The sequence below is a fragment of the Balaenoptera musculus genome, chromosome 3 (assembly GCF_009873245.2).
Source record: "Balaenoptera musculus isolate JJ_BM4_2016_0621 chromosome 3, mBalMus1.pri.v3, whole genome shotgun sequence".
Lineage (NCBI taxonomy): Eukaryota > Metazoa > Chordata > Mammalia > Artiodactyla > Balaenopteridae > Balaenoptera > Balaenoptera musculus.
Genome location: NC_045787.1, coordinates 129844003 through 129868175, shown reverse-complemented (window position 1 = coordinate 129868175; position 24173 = coordinate 129844003). Strand labels below are relative to the sequence as shown.

General features: G+C 38.3%; 1 protein-coding gene across 2 annotated transcripts in view; it reads left to right on the top strand.

Annotated features, from left to right (window-relative positions):
* Positions 1 to 24173, top strand: part of GEMIN5 (gem nuclear organelle associated protein 5) — a 41690-nt gene that overhangs the window by 4273 nt on the left and 13244 nt on the right. Inside the window, exons 4-19 of one of the 2 annotated variants that reach the window (XM_036849136.1) lie at positions 685 to 836; positions 1040 to 1159; positions 2572 to 2704; positions 3759 to 3924; positions 4811 to 5023; positions 6033 to 6118; positions 9933 to 10015; positions 11394 to 11530; positions 12777 to 12850; positions 13552 to 13733; positions 17450 to 17589; positions 18617 to 18788; positions 20989 to 21216; positions 22234 to 22347; positions 23135 to 23257; positions 24039 to 24137. In XM_036849136.1, the coding sequence (XP_036705031.1) occupies positions 685 to 836; positions 1040 to 1159; positions 2572 to 2704; positions 3759 to 3924; positions 4811 to 5023; positions 6033 to 6118; positions 9933 to 10015; positions 11394 to 11530; positions 12777 to 12850; positions 13552 to 13733; positions 17450 to 17589; positions 18617 to 18788; positions 20989 to 21216; positions 22234 to 22347; positions 23135 to 23257; positions 24039 to 24137 (2222 nt within the window). The remainder of the gene's footprint in view (positions 1 to 684; positions 837 to 1039; positions 1160 to 2571; positions 2705 to 3758; positions 3925 to 4810; positions 5024 to 6032; positions 6119 to 9932; positions 10016 to 11393; positions 11531 to 12776; positions 12851 to 13551; positions 13734 to 17449; positions 17590 to 18616; positions 18789 to 20988; positions 21217 to 22233; positions 22348 to 23134; positions 23258 to 24038; positions 24138 to 24173) is intronic. The other variant, XM_036849138.1, reaches the window with a different exon arrangement.

Here is a 24173-nt window from a genome sequence, read left to right as displayed (position 1 = left end):
ACAAAGAAGGGCTAGGACTAATGTAACACAAAATTTAGGAATAGCAGTTTACCTCTGGGGAAGAAAGGGAGAGAGGTTTGATTGGGGCGGGATGTACAGAGGACTTCAACTGTATTGGTAATATTTTTTTTCTTAAGCTAGAGAGTAGATATTTCTTGTGTCTGAAATACTTCATCACTAAAAAAAAAACACTATTACAATTTCTAAGTTTCTTCTGAATTCAAAAAATGACAGCCTTGGAATATCCAGATCTAGAAGTTAGAATTCTGCAGCTTTTGTTAGAAAAGTAAGATCATTTGTAAAACTAAGGATATATTTTTAGTTTATTAGGACAAATTCATTTCCAATTAGGGAAATTGCTGGGCCCCTGTCAGAACTATTCTTCTGTAAGTTCCCCCTGAGCACAGGCATGGTCCACTGTTTGACCTTCGTGCCAAGCAATGTGTATAGTATAACTTAATGCCAGGAGTTTGGCATGGGGGAGGGTTTTTTTAAAAACCAGAAAACATGAAATAAGTACTTTGGAATAAGGACAGAACAAGATTATTTCTTGCTCTTTTTCCTTCCCCCCACCCCAAATGCACTTAACTTTTAGAAATGCACAATAACTCCTAAGCCAAAATGTTTCCTAGAAAGACAGTCTGTCTTCATTTTTCAGTAGTATTTCTAACTCTTGTTTTTTAGCTACAAGGATGGCATAGTGGTTATAATTGACATCAGCAAGAAAGGAGAAGTTATACACAGGCTTCGAGGCCACGATGATGAGATCCACTCCATAGCCTGGTGCCCCCTGCCTGGTGAAGATTGTTTATCCATAAATCAAGGGGAAAATTCAGGTAGAGATGATTTAAGAGGGTTCTTTAGACCTAAAGAACAAAGTGGGTAGAATAGTATAATTTGAATTATGTTTAAAACTAGATTTTACAGATCAAATCTATGAAAACAGTAACTAAGTTTCAGGAACCCTTGCAAACTAATTTTTCTTTGGTAAGTGCATGTTTAATGCAAATTAAAAACAAAATTACCATCTCTACCCTAGAAGAACTTGAAATCCCCAATGGGAAAGTTATAGCACAGACTCCAGTAAAAAAAGGCTGCTACTTAGCCACTGGAAGCAAAGATCAGACCATTCGTATCTGGAGCTGCTCTAGAGGCCGAGGTAAGACTGACATTTAACGTTTCCTTTGTGATATAACCTATTATCAATCCAGTAGAAGTAGAAGCTTATTATTTCTTGTTATCCTCAGTGTGTGTCATCTGTCAGAAAGCAGTTCTTTACTTTTCTATCCAGAAAGTTTTAGCCTGGGCTAGAACTCTCTGCACTCTGAACATCTGGCTTTGGTTTTGGCAATGAGGTTTTCTATTGCATTCACAGAAAGATCACTGTTTGGCCTGGAGGGCAAGATGTTTGTTATGAGAATGGGAATATCTAAACTTGGCAAGGCCTGGATCAAAGGAATGGAAAAGATCTCTAGAGCTAGAGCTTTTAATGCACAAATGCAGAATTAATAATGTATACCTAATATAGAAGTACCTGTTTAAATGTAAAAGCTCACTTTACCCAAATTACAGAGACCCTCAGTCATCTAGCTTTCCCAAGCTTCTCTTCGAACAGAACTTTTACCTTAAGTTTATATTGAATAGATTGAGAGGAACTCCAGGCAGAATGAATTCTACCTTTACAGTAAAAATCTAGCTTTTCTCTTTATAGCAGTCTTCTTTCTCCAATTTATGTAAAACCATGGAAGTTTTTTCATCTTTGTCCAAATGCATTAGTACACGTAAAGCAAGTAGCACAGTGCTTGGCACATAGTTAGGGTTCAGTCAGTGGTAACTAGTAGTATAATTTTGGAAAGCAGAATTTTTTAAGGTTTGTGGACTGCTTTTGGACACACTTGGGCTGATACTCCCTAGTGGGGACAACATCCGGCTAGGAATCCCTCCAAAAGGGTAATCTCTGAACTTACAGATGTCTAATACAATGGTATTCAATTCTGGTCATGCAGCAGAATCAGCTGGAGGTGCCTGCACCCCACCTCGAATCTGCTGAATCAGAATCTCTAGGGGTAGAGCCCTGGCATATGTATTTTTAGAAGCACCAGTGGTAGTTCTCATACACAGCAGGGACTAAGAACATCTGGTCAGTAGCATGTCAGGAGTGGAGCATTTACCACCGCAACTGCCAAATTTGTCCCCTTTGTTGGATTTCTTGCCAACTAGAAGATGGAGTCCTACTCTCTGTCCTTCCTACTCTCTGTCCTTCCAACTTTGAAGAATCTTGGGTTGTGTTACCACCTGGGTTCTCAATCCCAGTTGGAACCTTATTTTCCCAGATACACCATATTCTTAATGTTTAAGTTGCCAAGACAGCCTGTAAGAGCTTGTTTGACCAAAATTTGCTAGACTGGTATTAACCACTATATGTGTAAATTTCCATGAGAAAATGAGGTCTGAATTCTAAGCAACCAAACTAACAAACTTTTAAACATGAACTGTATTGTGAACTGCTGGTGGCTTCATGCATGTACTTTCATTGTCTTGACTGTCCATGGACCTTCTTTTAATCTGCAGGGGTGATGACTTTGAAATTGCCCTTTCTGAAGAGAAGAGGAGGGGGTATAGACCCAACTGTTAAAGAGCGCCTTTGGTTGACACTCCATTGGCCCAAGGGTCAGCCAACACAGCTGGTATCCAGCTGTTTTGGGTAAGTCTTTTTGGTCATGCTCTCTGACATATTTTGTTCTCCTCTCTAGCCTCAGGAATTCCTGGGCTTCTCTTTCTAGACACAGAAGACGGAGAAAGCAATGACTAAGGTTTATATTATAATGGGCCATTTGTAATGGAAAAATCATGGAACTAATACCTGTGCTGTCTAATAAGAGTTGTGAAAAGATCAAATAAGTACGGCCTGGTGGTTAAGTGTGGACTCTGAAGTCAGGCGGAACTGAATTTCAGAATCAGTCTGTTACTTACCGGCTGTTCATAAGCAAGACCCTTCACTTTTCTGAGCTTCAGTGACTTCACATGAAAAAAGGGGAGGATGTAAGTGTTTCCTCTCTCTTAGGATGATTATGGCCATTCATTAAGCAAAATTTATTGAGCACCAGCTTCTAGTTGCTTGAGATGATAAGTGAATTTAACAGACAAGTTCCCTGCTTTTAAATGAGGTAATACAGGCAAAGCATATAGAAATACCCCAAAGTGTTAGTCACAACCCAACTACCCCCACTGCTCCAAAAAAGACATACTATGTCTTAAAGCCTTTGTGGCTCTGCAAATTATGGTGGCATTTTATAATTAAAGCTGTTAGGAAAATCTGTTCAAAAGGTAGTCCCGTACATTTGTATGATTCAGAAAGAATGAAAGGATATAGTAAAGCTCCCTTTTTGTTTTTTTTAATATTTCGGCCACACCACACAGCTTGCGGGATCTCAGTTTCCCAACCAGGGACTGAACCTGTGCCGCCGCAGTGAAAGCACCAAGTCCTAACGACTAGACCACCAGGGAACTCCAAAGCTCCCTCTCCACCTCTGTCTTCGCTACTTGGTTCCCCTCCCCATAGGCAGTGACTTTTTTTGTTTTTGTGTGTGTTTTTCCAGAGATATTTTGTGCCTATTTCAGAATATGTAATTTTTATTTCCTTAAAGGAACAATGAACAGAAATTATTTTGCAGCTGAGGGCCCACACTCTCTGGCCCAAAATCACTTGTTTTCAGATTGCTCATGAAAGAGAACTAATACTTATTTTTCCTTCACAGAGGCGAACTGCTACTATGGGATCTCACTCAGTCTTGGAGACGGAAATATACCCTCTTTAGTGCTTCATCAGAAGGGCAGAATCATTCAAGAATTGTGTTTAATTTATGTTCTCTACAAACTGAAGATGACAAACAGCTGCTGCTTTCCACATCAATGGACAGAGATGTAAGAACAGCTTATTTTGCATTCAGCACTGTACAGCAGTGATTGAGGACTTGCATGGGATTAGAGGGCTTTTTCAAATCATACATCATTTCTCACACCTCACCTTGCCCCCATGTTCCAATTTCAGAGTTACTGTTACTGATTGGCATTAAATACATTAGCAGCAGAAAAGCAGGGGAAAGCTGAGGAACCACCAAGATGCCTTTTTGTTAAAGCAGGTACAACAAGGAAGAGTAGATGTGTCCATGGAAGGCTGTGTGAGATCATCAAGCCTTCAAATACCTTGAGCTTTCAAATACCCTCGTCTATGGTTCAGGAAGCAGAGCCATCTTCTCCCGGCACAGTCTCTATAAGAGACAATTGGCTTTACTTGAGACACCTTTCTGTTTTACAATAAGCTAGGCTTGTTTGACAGACCGTTTTCTTCCAAGTCACTGTTAAACAAGTGACGATTAAAAACTTAGCAGTCCTCTTCCACTGCCTATGATAACATATTTTGCTTTTGAAGATAATGATTCTGATTCTTCCACTGTCCTAAGGCCACCTTTATCCTTTTTTTTTTTTAAGTTTGCCAAATGAGAAAATTACCAATGCTGTAATACAGTGATACAGTAGAGTGGAAAGGCCGCTGAACTCTGGGAAATAGGAAGCCTGGGTTCTAGTTTATTGTGCTTTCAATTCACTTGGCATCTTAGGGAATAAATGTATTCTAAGATCCCTCTGAGCTCTACAATTTATAACTGATTTTTTTTTTTTTCTCATTCCTACTGGAATAGTTAAGTTACATTATCCTGATGTACTCTGAGCCCATCCTATTCGAAGTGTTGATTGTTTTTCCTGTTTCTTGGACCTTCTTTATAAAGACCCTAACCCTTAATCTTTTCAGGTAAAATGTTGGGACATGGCCACCCTGGAGTGCTGCTGGACCCTGCCTTCCCTTGGTGGGTTTGCCTACAGTCTGGCTTTCTCTCCTGTAGACACAGGCTGTTTGGCGATAGGTGCTGGTGATGGCATGATCCGTATATGGAATACATTCTCCATAAAGAACAACTATGATGTGAAAATTTTTTGGCAGGGTGTCAAGTCCAAGGTTACAGCGGTAAGGATGCTTTCTTTGAGCTTGCCACGAACTTTTTTCAAATAACTAATTCTGTTTTAGAGAATACCTATTCATATAAATGAACTCTGTTGGGAATTCAGACTTCTTCAAGGGTATTTTCGATGCAATTTGAAAGTGGAACAGCAGAAGGACTCTCTCTGACCAAACCCGTTACATACCTCCTAATTCAGAAATTTGGCTTTGTTTGTAAAATTAAGGTTTTGTTTGAGTCACACTATTTTCTAATAGTAAGAAATTAGAAATAACCTGGATGTGCATTCATAGGAGATACATTAAATTATAATACAACCACATGGGGAATAGTATTAAACTATTAAAAGTGATAATGTAGATCTTTCTTTGATGCGGAAAGATGTTAATGATTCATGAAAAATGCAAATTATAAAATATGGAATGCAGATTATAAAACAATATGTATAATTTTTTTGTTTTTCTTCAAAGTGATATCTTTTTGTTGTGGCTATTTAGTCTAAAAGCAATAAAGGTTTGTGGTTCAAAACGAAAACCATAGTACAGAAGTGTAGGAAGCAAAAAATGTTTCCTACCCCACCCTTGACTCCATTCTCCCACTTCCATCATCCAGAGAACCACTGTTGACAGTTTGTGATGTATCTTTCCAAGCTTTGTTAATGATGAATAGAATCATATTTTCTAAATTGTTCTGGAATCTTTTATTCCCCACTCAACAATGTATCATGCACATCATTTAAATGTTTGAACCTATTTTTGTTTTTTCAATTATATATAAAGTTCATCCACAAAAAATGTCTAGAAAGATACAGAATTGGCAATGGGGTGTTTTGGATGGTGAGATTCCAGGTGACTTTTACTTTGTTTTTAATACTTCTTTGTTTCTCTCTTTTAAATAATGAGAATTTGTTACTTTTAAAAGTAGAAGACAGAAAGAACAAGAAAGTTTTCCCACTGAACACTTGAAGTATAACCTAAGGATTCCCATAACACTGCCCCTTTCCTCATTTTGTTGTAGCTGTGCTGGCACCCAACCAAGGAAGGCTGCTTAGCTTTTGGAACTGATGATGGAAAAGTGGGATTGTATGACACCTACTCCAACAAGTAAGAAATAGATGATTCCTATTTAGCCCATTGACCAAATTGTCAGTGAGTTAATTTTGAGTTCATAAACCTGGATGTATATCATAATAGGCCTGGGAAGCATCTTTAAGATTCTGATACTGAGACTAGGCTTAGAACTCAGAATTTTATTTAAAAAATTTTTTTCAGGTCATGGTGGTTCAGCCCATCTGACCTGTGGGAACCACTAAAATAAACCATTTGCTTTTGTTTTCCCTCAACATTTTTTTACAAAAGTTTTCAGGCATTGAAGAATGTTAAAAGCCGAGAACAAAGAACATCTCTGTACCTTCCATCTTGATTTACCAGTTGTTAACATTTTGCCATACTTGCTTTATTTGTCTACACTTAACAAAAATTAACAGTAATCCATAATATGAGCTAATATCCAGTGTATATACAAATTTCCTCATTTGAGCCAAAAACGTTTTCCCTAGTGGTTTTTTTTTCAAACTTTTTTCAATCAGGGATCACACATTGTATTTTGTTATGTCTCTTTAGTCTCTTACTCTAGAATAATCCTCCACTTCTTTCCATAACATTGCCTTTTCAATTTGAAGATTCCAGATAAGTTGTTTTGTAGCATATTCTGCATTGTGGACTTGTTAATTCTTTGTGGTGACTTGTAACTCGTTTCACTATTCCCTGTATTCCCTATATTCCTTGTATTCCCTGTATTTCCTATAAACGGTCTAGAGCTGCACTGTCCGTTACAGTAGTCTTTAGTCACAGGTGGCTACTGAGATGTGCTGAGTGTGAAACATACTCGAGAGTTCAAAGGCTTAGTCCCCAGAAAAGAATGTAAAATGCCTCAGTAATTATTTATTTTCATTATATTTTATAAGATAATACTTTTTATATACTGAGCTAAATAAAATACATTCTTAAAATTGAATTTCACTTGTTTCTTTTACTTCTGTTAACTTGGCTACTAGAAAGCTTTGAGTTGCAGATGTGGCTCACAGTATAAATCTACTGGGCACAGCTAGTCTAGATGCTTGATTAGATTCCAGACCTGCACTGTTCAGTTTGGTAGCCAATGGCCATGTGTGGCTATTTATACTTAAAGTAATTAAAAATAAATAAAATTCGAAATTGAGTTCTTAGTCGCATGAGCCACATTTCCAATGCTCAAGGGCCATATTTGGCTAAGGGCTACTTTACTGGACAGCACTGTTCTAGGCCAGGGATTAGAGAATTATGGCCCATGAGTTAAGAATAGTTTTATCTTTTGAAATAAATGAAAAAGAATCAAAAGAATATTTCACAATGTATGAAAAGTAAATAAAATTCAGATTTCTCTGTCCATAAGTAAAGTTTTATTGGAGCCCAGCCACAGTCTTCTTTTTTTTTTTTTTGGCTGCGTTGGGTCTTTGTTGCTGTGCATGGGCTTTCTCTAGTTGCGGCGAGCGGGGGCTACTCTTCATTGCGGTGCGCGGGCTTCTCATTGTGGTGGCTTCTCTTGTTGCGGAGCACGGGCTCTAGGCACACAGGCTTCAGTAGCTGTGGCACACGGACTCCGTAGTTGCGGCTCGCGGGCTCTAGAGTGCAGGCTCAGTAGTTGTGGCGCACGGGCTTAGTTGTTCCGCGGCATGTGGGATCTTCCTGGGCCAGGGCTCAAACCCGTGTCCCCTGCCTTGGCAGGAGGATTCTTAACCACTGCGCCACCTGGGAAGCCCCACACTCATTTTTTTTACCTCTTGTCTGAGGCTGCTTTCATGCTACCACAGCAGAGTGGACGAGTTGTGACAGAAATTGCATGTTTCACAAAGCCTGAAGCACTGACTATCTGGCCCTTTACAGAAAAAGTTTGCTTAAAGATCATTTGCATCTAAGTGAGAATCATTCATTATACTGTGCAGCTAACCTTTTTATATGCCAGTTTTTTAGGTACTTATGTATAACTGAAAACGCGTTAACTATTTTTCTTCGTTTCTAACTTTTTTTAAAAAAGGCTACACTATTTCAAAGAAGTATTTAATAAAACTATGTATCAATTTAAATAGGTTTGTGTCATCACAAAACTGCTGACTAATTCTAGTAAATTACTATCGTTTGGTTATTATAAGCTGAATATCCAAACTGATACCAGCAAAGGTATGTAGTAGGAGGAAGGATGTTGCTGTAGATATATTGTTAGTATTCAGCCAGAAATGCTTATTCTACTTCTTTCAGCCAAAGAAAAACTGGTTCATTGTCTAGAGTGATAATGAAAAATGTATCAGATACATGGAAATAAAGAAGTCAACAGCTAAGTTAGTTCAGTCATAGGTTCTAGAATACTGGAATTCTAAAATCATACAAAGAATACAGTATATGTTAAAGGTAATAACCGCACTGCCCTGTCCTGACACATCACATATCATTAATCACCACAGCGACCTTCAAAAATACCCTGAAGATCAACGTTTCTTGAAAAAAAAAAAAAAAAAATCAAAAACTCAAAAAGAACTACCATATGATCCAGCAATTCCACTCCTGGGTATATATCCAAAAAAAAACAAAAACACTAATTCGAAAAGATACATGCACCCCAGTGTTCACAGCAGCATTATTTACAACTGCCTAGATATGGAAGCAACCTAAGTGTCTATCAACAGATGAAAGGACAAAAAAGTTGTGTGTATACACACACACACACACACACACACAATGGAATAACTACTCAGCCATAAAAAATAATGAAATTTTGCCATTTGAAGCAACATGGATTGATGTGGAGGGCATTATGTGAAGTGAAATAAGTCAGAGAAAGACAAATAGTGTATGCTATCACTTACATGTGGAATCTGAAAAATACAACAAACAAGTGAATATAACAAAAAAGAAGCAGACTCACAGATACAGAGAACAAACTAGTGGTTGGGGTGGGGTGGACTCTAGGGGTGGGGGAGTGGGAGGTACAAACTCTTGGGTGTAAGATAGGCTCAAGGATGTACTGTACAACATGGGGAACATAGCCAGTATTTTGTAATAATTAAATGGAAAGTAACCTTTAAAAACTGTAAAACAAATTTTAAAATTTTTAATTAAATAAATAAATGCATTATTAGGTAGAAAAGATGGAAGAAATGAATGTTTGTGAAGAATAAAAATATTAATCCAGGAAAAAAAAACTTTAAAATCTATCTACTCTAAAATCTTGGGAATTCTCTGGTGGTCCAGTGGTTAGGACTCCGAGCTTCCACCGCAGGGGGCACGGGTTCGATCCCTGGTTGGGAACAAAGATCCCGAAAGCCGCAAGGCACAGCCAAAGAAATAAAATGAAATAAAATCTTGTCTTAGTTTAAGAATGTGATGTTAACGACAGGGTAAGCCAAAAATGACTTCTAGTCTTTTACTTGACTATAAGGTGGATACATTTGCATGGTGATAATATATGCTTAGCAGTAACCCTAGTTCTGGGCTTAACAGTTTGCATTTTCTGTCTTGTCCTGTTTTTCTCTAGTTGTGATAGCCTTTACACTGGTATATAACTACAGTAATATTAGAATATTTGACAGAGATGGGGAAAATGATCCCAAGCTGGCCAGTTGGGGAGGTTAATAACAATTTTTTACTGGGTGAAGTATGTTTGGGACTTAATTATTTTGTTAGTAGCTACCATTACATGGTATATTATTTAAGTGTTTGCTTGTTTACAGTCAGTTATTTGGAGAAGGGTACTGTTAAATTATTTTTCTTTAATATCAGCAACTAAGTTTATATAACAGGCAACTTTTTGAAAAAGATGGTCTGTTTTCCACTATATCTTTTTGTTTTAAGTCTTTCTGTTTGTAATCCCCCTTCCCCCCAGACCTCCACAGATTTCTAGCACATATCACAAGAAGACTGTATACTCTTTAGCCTGGGGGCCACCAGTACCCTCCATGACACTCGGTAAGTGTGAGTCATTCTGTAACAAACGTGAGAGTATTCTCTTTCTTTCAACTTAATCCTAGGATATGCAACCTGGAAAGAGTCATAAATATTCTAGTGCAGTGATTACTTAAGCAAGCTGCTATGTCCCCAGGGGTCCTTGAGGGCAGCTCTAACAGGTGATAAATTAGAAAGCATTCACCCAGAGTAAGCCTCTCCAAACTCCAAACTAAAGCATATTTGGTCTCTTTGAGCTGAATTTTTTCATTGTGAATATAGTTATCTCATGCTGGGTCCTGATACCTAGTCTAATGATTTTCAGTAAAATTTGCTATCACCTTTTAATTTTATCAGAATTATAATGTTGGGAATTCCCTGGAGGTCCAGTGGTCAGGACTCCGTGCTCTTACTGCCAAGGGCCCAGGTTCATTCCCTGGTCCAAGAACTAAGATACCGCAAGCCGTGCAGTTTGGCCAAAAAAATAAATAAAGTAAGATAAGCAATTTATTTAAAAAACAAAAATTTTTTTAAAAAAGAATTATAATGTTAATGATCATCTGTTTTCACCTACAGTTAAAGCAAACTTAGAATTTCTCAAATGGTCTCTTGTTGCCTTTGACTGTATTCTGACCCTTTTCCTTTTCTAGCCCCTCAGCCTTATCTTTCTCTTTCTTATGCCTACAGTGGTAGGTCTTGCAGAATTTTAAAAATGAGTGTGTTCAGCAAAAGTCTTTGGTAATCTTTTCTTCACCATCTATAATGGAACATCTGTAAATTTCCATAATAATGTAAACGTTTACAGTGTAAATCATCAGAACTCAAGCAGCATTGCAGTGGTAGTTCATTCATTCATTCATTCAACAAATGTTGATCCTTGATTTGTGCCAAGCATAGTTCTAGCAGTGGTGAAAATAAAACTTGCCCTTACAGAAACCCACCAGAACCACTGTTTGCTTCTTAAAAATCAACATGATGATTGCTGTAACACCAAAGAAATCATTGCTTTGAGTACAGCTTCTTACACTTAGTCATAGCAAGTCCTGCAGCTCCATATATTTAAATGCCCAAAGAGTACTTGTTTCGGTAAGAGAAGGTAAATTCCCCAAAACTTTGAAAACATGTTTTCTGATCCCAGCTTTGGCACCCCTACTATTTTGAGTGGCAGAAGAATGTTTAAAGCAAATATGTTGTATTATAAATATTAATGTAGAATTAATATACCCTGTTTACTTCTGCCCCCAACAACTGTGTTCAGATGCAGAGAACAGTGACTTTATTCCAATATATTAATGCAGTTCTTTTAAAACATCTCATAGTATGATATGGTCATACTATAGCAACAAATAGTTAAGTTGGTGAAATACAAAACTGATAAGCTTTCTTTTCTTATCTCATATAGGAGGAGAAGGGGACAGACCTTCCCTCACTCTATACAGCTGTGGAGGGGAAGGGATTGTCTTACAACACAACCCCTGGAAGCTTAGTGGAGAGGCCTTTGACATCAACAAACTCATCAGGGACACCAATTCAATCAAAGTGAGTTCTTGTGGTCTAAAGTCTTCTCATGATCTCTCCATCTTCTTGGCTTCTCATCTTGCATGATAAATGCCATTATAAGAGGTATCCATTATGCTCAGGCAGATTTCAAGCTTCTCTCAATTGCAATGGTGATTTATTATAATCCGATCTTGAATATAAAGCAGCCTTTTCACGCCAGCCACTTTCTCCAGAGTGAGGTGTTCGTAAAAATATTTTTTTAATATGGTATTCAAGTGCGGCTATAAGGTATTTTGCTCAAGACAGAATTGTCATTTTGTTTTTAATTTTTTAGTGAAATAATTACAGATTTACACAAAAGTTGCAAAAATAATACAAATAATTTCCTTATATCCTTGACTGAGATTTCCACATTTAGCCACTTTTCTTTACCATCCTATCAATGTATCTGTATGCCAGAACTGTCTTTTTAAATGAAACCATAAATGTTGAGATTTCCTTACTCTCTCAAATGAGCATTTTTTACTGTTGCTCATTATTTTGTATGGCTAGCATAAAAATAACATTTAATCATAAATTGAATTACTTTTGTTGACTGTATTCCTTCATGTCTTAAATGTTATCTGAACATTAACATTCAACAATGAATAAAAGAGACAAAATTCCTATTCTTAACAAACTTTTAGTTTTGTGACAGTTAAATGTATGGATCAGAGGCTCATGTAAGGAGTTTGGGCTGGAAATAGAAATTTGGAGTCCCTTCACATGAATGGTAGCTAAAGAAGCTGCGGGTATGTATGAGGTGATCTAAAGAGACAAGTAAGAAAAGAAGAGGGCCCAGGAAGCTTTGGGGAACACCAAAAAAAGTTAGAAAAAAAAAACCAAAACGATTCTGGAAAAGAAACAGAAGAGACAGGAAGAAAAAAGGGTAGTGTGTATGACTTCTATTAAAAAGGCGACCACCCCCATGTTATCAAAGCCAATGGATATGTTTCATGTCTTACTGTGGGACAAAAATCATTTTAATTAAGTTCATTTCACAAGGTTAGACACTGCAGACATTTAGTATTTACTGGCCTCTCTTTTTTATCCCATTTAGGAAATTGTATTTCAGATACTTCTCTTAGTAACTCTTTGGCGAATTATGTAGATTATTTATAAGAATGGCTGATGTACAATTAGAACATTTTTAAACTAGGGATTTTCTTTTTTTCCCCACACTGTCATCACTGATTTGTAAGAAGAACAATGTTTTCAGTCAAGATTGGTTTGTTTTGCTTTCTAGTACAAATTGCCTGTACACACAGAGATCAGCTGGAAAGCAGATGGCAAAATCATGGCTCTTGGCAATGAAGATGGGTATGTGTTTGTTTCTTTAAAAAAAAAAAACTTTGTAATTGCACATATATTTGATCACAAGCTAATGCCATCTGTAATGTTAGTTGGGAAAACCTAGTTGTATTTGATATTCTGACTTATCCTGGATATCCTTAAATGACTCAGCTCTCTGCACCTTTGAGAACTGCAAAATAAGTTAAATATTTTCAGCCCAAAGAGAATGTTTGCCTACTCCGTGTTTTGGCTATTGTGTGCTTCATAGAAACCTCATCTCCAGAATTAAACTGCCTAAATCTCCCTTCATTTTTTTTAAAGTAAACCTAGGCAGAAATGCTTTTTAGGCTTCACCATGCCCTTTCCAACATCTTTTTGTTTTTGTTTTTTTTAGGGGTTTTTTTTCCCCTTCCAATGTTGATCATAGTAACATAGTCCTATTTCAGCCATTGGTTTATTAATTCTTCTTTTAGCTTCTCCCTTGCACCATTTATTATAAGAGCCTGATAAACACAACTTTCCAGAGATTGTTGAGATTTGTGAAAACTGTTTGAAAGAACTACTTTTTGTATCTGGTTCTTTGTGAGAGAGTAACCTCTGCAGTTTATATAGGGTTATCCTATTCCGTTTCACCTTTCTTTGACTGATGGAATGAGGGAGATACCTGTTTGCATTGGACTGTAATTTGAGCATCCATCTTTCTTGTCTTGGTGTGTTTCTTATTCCAGATCAATAGAAATATTCAAGGTTCCTAACTTGAAACTGATCTGCACCATCCAGCAGCATCACAAGCTTGTGAATACTATTAGCTGGCATCATGAGTATGGCAGCCAGCCAGAGCTGAGCTATCTGATGGCCTCTGGGTCCAACAATGCAGTCATTTATGTGCACAACCTGCAGACCGTCATAGGTAACTTTGGTTTCGTTCCATATTGGGGGTGGTATATGTGTTCCGCTACTTCTTGTTGCAATTTCTGTGCCTTTTTTCCTTTCTTTTTGGTATTAAAGTAAATACTACTTTTCTTATTTTTCTGCTTTCAAAAGTAGTATTTAATATTTAGTATTCACCTTATTTAAAATACAACAAAAGTTTCAAACATGACGAAATTCCCTAATCCCATCCCTCAGTAAAAACCAGTGTTATTAGTTTGCTGCATGTTTTCTCCAGATTTTCTAAAGTATAGTTATTGCTATTGTTATTCCAGGCCAGGGGTAGGGATATGACTTTGCATCTTGTGTGAAACTGTCGCTCTCCAAAGAGATTTTGCCAGTTTATATCCCCTTCCCTCAGTGTTTCCATGTGTGACTGCACCTAATTCTCACAGTCCTGGGAGGTAGGTTTTGTTATCTTCATTTTCCTGATTAAACTGAGGCTCAGAGGGGTTAGCTCACTTCCATAAGTCCCACAGCTAGTATATGACAGAGCCTAGATTCAAACCCAGATTGTCTAATTGCAGAGTCTGCATGTGTTCTAGTAACTACTAGTCCCTGCCTGGCACGTTGATCTTTTTCATATTTTCATGATGTCTTCCTTAATGAATCTTAAACTTCTCTGAATTTCTTCAGCACCCAGAAGAACCATAAGTGGTCAGAGGCGCCTGTTCTTTTAATGTGAAGGAGATGTAATTACTTTTTTTTCTAATATGAAGAAATTATAATGTGACACTAATCTGTTTCCAAAGTGCTGGAGAGTATGTACTGTCAACCATAGTGAAAATTTCAAGCTGACATTTTAAATTTCTCTAGAACTAATTTCCAGTGATTTCCTGAGAATCTTTATTTGTAATAACAAAAAAATTTTTATTCTAGCAGTGACTCTTAAGTTAAAAGGAATATAGGAAGACTAATAAAGTATACATAGATTTTTCTAATAATAAATAGTAGACCGTTTGTAACTAATAAGCATGATATGTTAGAAAGCTTATCCTAGTCCTCTGATTTCAAATTAAATATCTACTTTGGCAAAGAACATAAACTTAATTTTTTTAAACTGAAGTATAGTTGATTTACAATATCATATTAGTTTCAGGTAGACAATATAGCGATTCAGTATTTTTATAGATTATATCCATTTAACGTTATTATAAAATAATGGCTATATTTCCCTGTGCTATACAATATATCCTTATTGCTTATTTATTTTATATACAAGTTTGTACCTCTTAATCCCACACTCCCATCTTGCCCCTCCCCTCTGCCCTCTCCCCACTGATAACCACTAGTTTGCTCTCTATATCTGTGAGTCTGTTTCTTTTTTGTTATATTCATTCATTTTATCTTTTAGATTCCACATATAAGTGAAAACATATAGTATTTGTCTTTCTCAGTCTGACTTATTTCACTTAGCATAATACCCTCTAGGTCTCTGTTGTTGCAAACAGCAGAACTTCCTTCTTTCTTATGACTGATATTCCATTGTACATATATACCACATCTTTATCCATTCGTCTGTTGATGGACATTGAGGTTGCTTCCATACCTTGGCAGTTGTAAATAATGTTGCTATGAACATTGGAGTACATGTATCTTTTAGAATTAGTGTTTTCATTTTTTTTGGATATATGCCCAGGAGTGGAATTGCTGGGTCATATGGTACTTCTATTTTTAGTTTTTTGAGGCACCTCCATACTGTTTTCCATAGTGGCTGCACCAGTTACATTCCCGCCAATAATGTACTAGAGTTCTCTTTTCTCCACATTCTCACCAACATTTGTTATTTGTGTTTGTGTTTTGTTTTGTTTTGTTTTTTTGGCTGCGTTGGGTCTTCGATGCTGCACGCGGGCTTTCTCTAGTTGCAGCAAGCAGGGGCTACTCTTCGTTGCAGTGCATGGGCTTCTCATTGCAGTGGCTTCTCTGTTGCAGAGCACAGGCTCTAAGCGCGCATGCTTCAGTAGTTGTGGCACACGGGCTCTAGAGCACAGGCTCAGTAGTTGTGGCACACAGGCTTAGTCACTCCGCGGCATGTGGGATCTTCCCGGACCAGGGCTCAAACCCATGTCCCCTGCATTGGCAGGCAGATTCTTAACCACTGTGCCACGAGGAAAGTCCCTATTTGTGTTCTTTTTGATGATAGCCATTCTGACAGGTGTGAGATGATATGACTGTGGTTTTGATTTGCATTTCTCGATGATTAGCGATGTTGAGCATCTTTTCATGTGCCTTTTGGCCATATCTTCTTTGGAAAAATGTCTATTCAGGTGTTCTGCCCATTTTTTAATTGGGTTGTTTGTTTTTTTGACACTGAGTTCTATGAGCTGTTTAGGTATTTTGGAAATAATCCCTTATCAGTCATTTGCAAATATTTTCTCCCATTCAGTAGGTTGTCTTTTCGTTTTGTCGATGGTTTCCTTTGCTGTGCAAAAGCTTTTAAGTTTAATTAGGTTCCATTTGTTTATTTTTGCTTTTGTTCCTTTTGCCTTAGGAGACGGATCCAAAAAAAATACTGCTATGATTTATGTCGAAGAGTTCTCTTCTAGGAGTTCTAAGGTTTCAGGTCTTACATTTAGGTCTTTACTCCATTTTATTTTTGTATACAGTGTGAGAAAATGTTGTAATTTCATTCTTTTACAGGTAGCTGTCCAGTTTTCTCAGCATCGCTTATTGAAGAGCATTAACTTAATTCTTAAGAGCAGTGCAGATCTTTTTCTACTGTAATACTGTCACCCTAGTTTGTTTTTTATTTCATATCTACTGAATAATAGAAAAAGGAAATAAATGGCCAGAATCCATTTCATTTTATTTTTACCTTCTTATATTTAAATAATTGAGACTTAGAGGAAAGTTGCAAGAATAGTACAAAGGACTCCCATATACCCTTTCACAGATTCAACAACTTATATTTTGTCATATTTGCTTTGTTCTGTGTGTGTGTGTATGTATGTATTTTTCCAAACTGTTTGTGTTGCATGTGTCATGCCCCATATCCCTTCATATTTGTGTATTTTGTAAGAATAAGGCTATTCCCTTACATAACCATAATTCCATTATAAACTTCAGTTAATTTAATACAATAGTTTGATCTGCCATGCTTTAGTCTAGTGTTGTCAATTGATCCAATATTGTCCTTTATAGCTAGAACAGTCTCTCAGCCTTTTTTTTTTTTTTTTTTTTTTTGCCACACCATGTGGCCTGTGGGATCCTTGTTCCCCAACCAGGGATCGAACCCGTGCCCCCTGCATTGGAAGTGTGGAGTCTTAACCACGGGACCACCAGGGAAGTCCCTCATCTTGATTTTTTTGAAGAATACCAGCCCATTATTTTGTAGATGTCCCCTCAATTTGGTTTGGTCTCCTATTTTCTCATGACTAGATTCAGGTCACTCATTTTTAGCTAGAGTGCCATATATGTGATATGTTCTTGGTATCACATCCAAAATGTATTACTTTCATTTTGATGGCTTTTAGAAAGAAAGAATGATAGCTAACACTTCTTGCAGTAAGCCCATGTGCCAAGCACTGTGGATATGCCTACACGCTTAACTACTAAACAACTGCCCACATAGAAACAATATCGAAAATCACACAGAAAGCACGTGGCAAAATCTTGACTCTTGCCATGTTAATACCCTCCTTTATGTCTTTCTGTTGTTGTTGCTGGTAGAAGTGACATCATCCCCTTGTCTTACAGAGAGCAACCCTGAGTCTCCAGTGACCATTACAGAGCCCTACCGGAGCCTCTCAGGGCACACAGCCAAGGTTACCAGTCTGGCATGGAGCCCACATCATGATGGAAGGCTGATATCTGCTTCCTATGATGGTACAGCTCAGGTACTAGTGCATCCTTGATTCAGTGGGTTCTTCACTGTGTACTCTAACTTAAACTCTCCCCTCTTTTCCCCCAGTTTTGTACAGACTCCTTCCCTCACCATTATCTTCTATAGAAAGGGATTTTTCTGAGCTCTAGAGGGCATTTTAGTTTATTAAACATATCTGGGCCCTTGGCAGGCTAAGTTTGGGGTGTTTTTTACTTAGATGAAAGGGGAAATATTAATAGGAACTAGCTAAATTCTGATGTTTTTAAAGATTTCATTCTGACCTACTGTCAGTTTAATGGACTAAAGTTGATGTGAAAAGTACTCCTCCCATTCTGTTCTATCACAGAATGGTGACTATAAATAATGAAAAAATATTTCTAATAATAAATTGGTAACTCAATTTACCTCAATTTACCAATTTTGAGACCTCCAAGTTCTCAAAAATAAAGATGAGATGCCAAACCAGAGGTATTGGGTGAGTTTCGGATATCAGAACCAGAAGAGACCTTAGGAACTGGGGATCTATCATCTGTGATGGATGTCTGTCTCAGTAGTGAGTGGTAAATGAGCTATCTGCACAGCGCTGAGAGCCGTGACGGGCTACCCTTTGTGCAGTGCAGACTGGAGTAATTCAAGAAACAGCAAGGAAATTGATCATTTGCCCACAGACAGAAGAATCACCTGTGAGAAGTTAGAACCCTAAGCATCCATCACATGTGCAGGTGTGGGCTCTGAATTAGAATTCTCTTCATGGTATCTGAATCCCCAGCCCAAAAATAACATACGATACTGGTTCAGGACAGTGAAATCCATAGGGCACCGTTAAAGCTTGCTGAAAATCATCCACATGGGAATGCCTCTATATCCCAGAATACATAAACCTCCCACAGGAAATAGCACTTTCTGAAACTGAACTCCTAAAAGTACAAATCACAAGAGGAAATAAGAGTACACAGATTAAGATTTTTTCAAAAATGTATACCCCCCAAAAAACAATAGAATAACCAGAAATTATTCTCTTGTGTGACTTTTGGTTTTAGGTGTGGGATACTCTCCAGGAAGAGCCTCTATGCAATTTCCGAGGACATCGAGGTCGACTGCTTTGCATCGCATGGTCCCCGTTGGATCCAGACTGCATCTACTCAGGGGCAGATGACTTCTGTGTGTACAAATGGCTCACTTCCATGCAAGAACATTCCCGACCTCCTCAAGGTCAGTCAAAACCTGGAGCCCATAAAGGCTTGCCTAATTCCCTTTCTCCTTTCCTCAGTAAATGAGTTGACTGGAGTCAAGCAAAGAAGACATTCGTGCAGGGCGGCAGCAACAGGATGGTAGGGTTGGAAGCCCAAGCAAGGATAGCAGCCATGAGGGGCCTGAGGACAACACCCAAATAGTAACAAGTATACCTAGCACCCAGAGCTTGTTTTCTAAATATCATTCTCCATTAAAAGGGACCGACCAGGGCTTCTGGAGAAGTGGCTAATTCCAGGTTAGGACAGGAAAAATACAAGATGAGCCTGCAACATCATATGCCACAAAGGAAGGAAGTGCTCAAAGAATAGAGATCATCAAAAGGACAAAGAAGCCAGCTTGAAGGGGCTGGCTACCCAAATCTGGGACAATCTGAACTTGAAATAATTAACAGAATTCCATTTCTGGCTATAAAAGAATAACTGGTACCAGATTTGCCCACTCACCAGAAATAGCTAGAAAACTAGACAGAGTATATAAACAGCTAGAAATATACCCGAAGAAATGAAATGATACATCCATATAAAGACTTATAAAAGAATGCTCATAGCTTTATCTATAATTGCCACAAACCGGAAACAGCAACCCAAATGTACATCAGCTGGGGCTTCCCTGGTGGCGCAGTGGTTGAGAATCTGCCTGCCAATGCAGGGGACATGGGTTCGAGCCCTGGTCTGGGAAGATCCCACTTGCCGCGGAGCGGCTGGGCCCGTGAGCCACAATTGCTGAGCCTGCGCGTCTGGAGTCTGTGCTCTGCAACAGGAGAGCCCGCAATAGTGAGAGGCCCGCACACCGCAATGAAGAGTGGCCCCCACTTGCCACAACTAAGGAAAGCCGTCGCACAGAAACAGAGACCCAACACAGCCATAAATAAATAAATAAATAAATAAATATTTTTTTTAAAAAAAAAAAAGCCCTTGACCCTGCCTCTTCTCCATCAAATCTAAAAAAAAAAAAAATGTACATCAGGTGGTAAATAAACTGTGGTATATCCTGTAGTGGAATTCTACTCAGCAATAAAAAGCAAGTAACTACTTTTAAACACAACAAAATGGATGAATCTCAAAAAGGATTATGCCTAGCAAAAGAAGCTGGGCACAAAGACTAAATACTGTATAGCTAATACAGAGTATGAAATGTAGTTATAGGGCTTCCCTGGCGGTGCAGTGGTTAAGAATCCGCCTGCCAATGCAGGCGACAGGGGTTCGAGCCCTGGTCCGGGAAGATCCCACATGCCGCGGAGCAACTAAGCCCATATGCCACAACTACTGAGCCTGCGCTCTAGAGCCTGCGAGCCACAACTTCTGAGCCCACATGCCACAACTACTGAACCCTGCGCACCTAGAGCCCGTGCTCCCCAACAAGAGAAGCCACTGCAATGAAGAGCCCATGCACCGCAACAAAGAGTAGCCCCTGCTCGCCGCAACTAGAGAAAGCCCGTGCACAGCAACAAAGACCCAATGCAGCCAAAAATAAATAAATAAAATAAATTAAAAAAAAAAAAAAAGAAATGTAGTTATAAATCATATGAATTTCTAAAACAGACAAAACTAAACTACAGTGACAGCAAATCAGTGATTGCCTACGGCAATGAAATGCATAACCTAAATCTAATCATGAAAAACATAAGGCAGACCCAATTTGAAGGAAATTTGACAAAGTAACTCTCCTGTAATCTTCATGAGTTTCCAGTCATAAAAGTCAAAATAAAATCTAAGCCTGTTCAGGCTGAAAGAAAGTAGAGACATAACAAGCCAGTGCAACATGTAGTCCTGGATTGACTCCTTTTGCTATAAAGGACATTCTTGGTACAACTGGCAGAACTTAAGTGAGGTGGGAGTAGACAAGAGTAATGTATCATCGTTAATTTCCTGATTTTAATGGTTGTGCTCTGATGATGTAGAATATCCTTGTTTGTAGGATACACACTCAAGTATTCAGGGGTAAATGGGCATTGTGTTTATGATTTAATGAAATCCCAAAAGAGTTTGGTTTGGTTAACATTTTGATAATATAACTAAGAATTCATTGGGAAGGAAGGGAAAGGGTAAGAATGTTATCAAAAAGAAGAGAAATAAGGTTTTGGAGATTATCTCCTAGAGTGCTTTTAACCAAGAATATATACTTTAATCTATCCTTTTCTGAATTGTGATTTCTATAGGCAAGAAAAGTATTGAATTAGAGAAAAAAAGGCTCTCTCAACCTAAGCCAAAGCCCAAAAAGAAGAAAAAGCCCATCTTGAGAGTGCCTGTAAAGCAGGAATTGTGTAATGGGAATGAAGAAGAGAGCATAAAGGAGAGCTTGGGCCCTGTTGAGAACGGAGTGTCAGACCAGGAGACTGAGGAGGAAGCCCGGGAGCCAGAGCTACCCTGTGGTGTCACCTCGGCAGGTATGTGGCCAAATCCTGTGTTTCACTAACTCTCTAGGACTTAGTAGTCATGACCAGGAAACTAAGCCAGGTCTACCTTTGAAGTGTTAAGAGGATCTAATGGATGATTGGGATGGAAATAGTGAAGTTCTATAGAGAAAACTTCTTATCAACTTGAGCAGGGTAAGACTGTGGGACAAAGTGAAACTAGGGCAATGTATACATAGAAACTTACATGGGGAAAGTTTTAACAATATGATGTCATCAGCCATGTTTACTGAAAGAAACCACTGTCCCTTACAAATATCTAACCTAGAAACTATCACCACTCTGGGAACTTGCAGGCAAACAATATAAATAGGACTGACTCGTTTAATTCTACAGCAGAATATTTTGATGTGACAGAATTTAAAATGGCCAAAATATATGGTACAGAGTTCTCCCTGACCCTCTCCATCCCAAGGGATGGCCACTGGGACCCACAGTTTGGGTAAATAAAGATCTAAAAAGTTTAATGGATTTATTTTTTAGATTCATCAGAATACTTCTTTATCATAAAATGTTCTTTTACCCCTGTAGATCAACAACTTAGTTTGGGTTTTTTGTTTTTTGTGTTTTTTTTGAGTTCATGGTGTGTACACTCAGGATTGTGACTCTGTATCCCATACACTTTAAATTTCTATTGGTAAAGTTGTTCCTTGTTTGTGTAATTAAATATGCAATTAGTACTTTGTCACCCAAGCCAAGTTTGGGAACTCCTAGACCTATGGTATAAAGCTGTGGAGGCTAGAACCTTTATAACTTTTCCTTAGATCAATTAGTCAAGAGTTCTAAGTAATAAACCTACAGATTCCTGGAAGGCAGTTTGTGAGATGGGGAAAGGGAGACTACCCATGCTTCCTATCTGAAATATTTCATCTTATATTTGGGGTAATAGATAAAATCACACCATTAAGACTGGTATACTCTTAATTTTTAAAAAGAACTAGATTCTACATTGTTCTTATCCAAATTTTTTTCTTTTTCCCCATGATGTAGTTTCTAAAGAACCAGTTATCTGCACTCCAGCATCCTTAGGTTTTGAAAAGTCAAAAGTCACCATTAATAACAAAGTCACTTTACTGAAAAAGGAGGCACCTAAAGAAAAGCCAGGTTGGTATTTAATAATTAAAATATTTGGGGGGACTTCCCTAGTGGTGCAGTGGTTAAGAATCCGCCTGCCAATGCAGGGGACACGGGTTCAATCCCTGGTCCAGGAAGATCCCATATGCTGCGGAGCAACTAAGTCCGTGCACCGCAACTACTGAGCCTGCGCTCTAGAGCCCGCGAGCCACAACTACTGAGCCCGCGTGCTGTAACTACTGAAGCCTGCGCTCCTAGAGCCCGTGCTCTGCAACAAGAGAAGCTGCCGCAATGAGAAGCCCGTGCACCGCAACAAAGAGTAGCCCCCTCTCACCACAACTAGAGAAAGCCTGTGTGCAGCAATGAAGACCCAACAGAGCCAAAAAATTTTTAACAAAAGAATAAAAAACAAATTTATTTGGCTATTACAAATAAATAAATAAAATATTTTGTTAAAGTATCCTTAAATATTACATGCAACTGAAAACTCAAAAGTTTTCAGTTTTTCCTTTTGTTTTAGATTTTAAATATTTGTAAGTGTTTTGATTGGTTCAATTTGGGGTCATTTTTTTAGTACTTGAGGAACCGTCATTTTGCAGTTGTTGATGTTGCTTCACAGGTGTTCACAGGGACACATTTGTGTGTGTTGTGAACACTGCCCCCAGCTAATTTAATTTGAAAGCTTCCTTATAAGAGTGGGAACTTTCTCTGCCCAGCAGTATCCCTCCAGTAGGTTACACACACAATGGGCATGCATTCAGTTTTGTGTTTTTGATCAACTCTTCTTCAGACAGTCTGTACTTTTATTACATTTCAGAAGCCTTAATCAAGAAGCGAAAAGCTCGTTCCATGCTTCCACTGAGTACAAGTCTGGACCACAGATCCAAAGAGGAGCTTCATCAGGACTGTTTGGTATTAGCCACTGCAAAACACTCCAGAGGTACAGAAATACACTTCCTTGGCCCATCCGTAGTCTTCTGGGAACTGACACATAAGAAGTGCTTGTTTATATGTTACATGAATGAGCCAACAAATGTCCAAAGTTGTTGTGTTTCTGCATCATCCCTCCCCCACGCCCCGCTGCCAGGTTCTGTCCGCGCTCTGACCGCTGTCAGCACTCTCCAGTGCCTTGGAGGCATAATGCTCTGCTTTTCTATTATAAATCAAGTTGTTGCCAGCCATATGGGTGCTGGAATTGGTATGATGGCTTCAATATCTCAGAGTGAATCAATTCCATCAACTGTTTTTCCCCAGTAAACAGCATGTACATGTAGAAAAGAAAATCATCTGCTCATTGGAAATAACCCTTAATACGGCAGTTCCTTTAAAAATTTTTGATGGAAGTTTTTGTTTATAGAAGGGTTTTTGGTTTCAGTTTTTCAAAGCCCTCACCTAATGTGTGTTATTTTGACATTTGAGCAACTTTTTTCTTTTTAATTTTGAATTTTATGTGTTGAAAAGGGATGCACATGACAAAATGAAATTCAAACAGTATAAAACCTGAGCCTAACAAACCTGACAAACAAACCTAACAAACCTAATGAAGTATTTTCATATTTTGCTATCTTTGTAACCAGCAGAGGTCTCTGTTAGGGTAAACAAGGGCACAGGACTCTTTTTCTCAGCATCTGAAATGGGTGTTAGATACATTCGGAAGTAACTGGACAGAAAACAGTAACCTATTAAATGACTTCATCTGAATTTTTGTCTTTTTGAATTAGCAGAGCCAAAGGAGGATATGTCTGCTGATCTTGAGCAAAGGTTTCACCTGGGGCTTTTCACAGACAGGGCTACCCTGTACAGAATGATTGAGGTTGAAGGTGAGACTAGTCCAATCAACACAATCCTGTCCACCT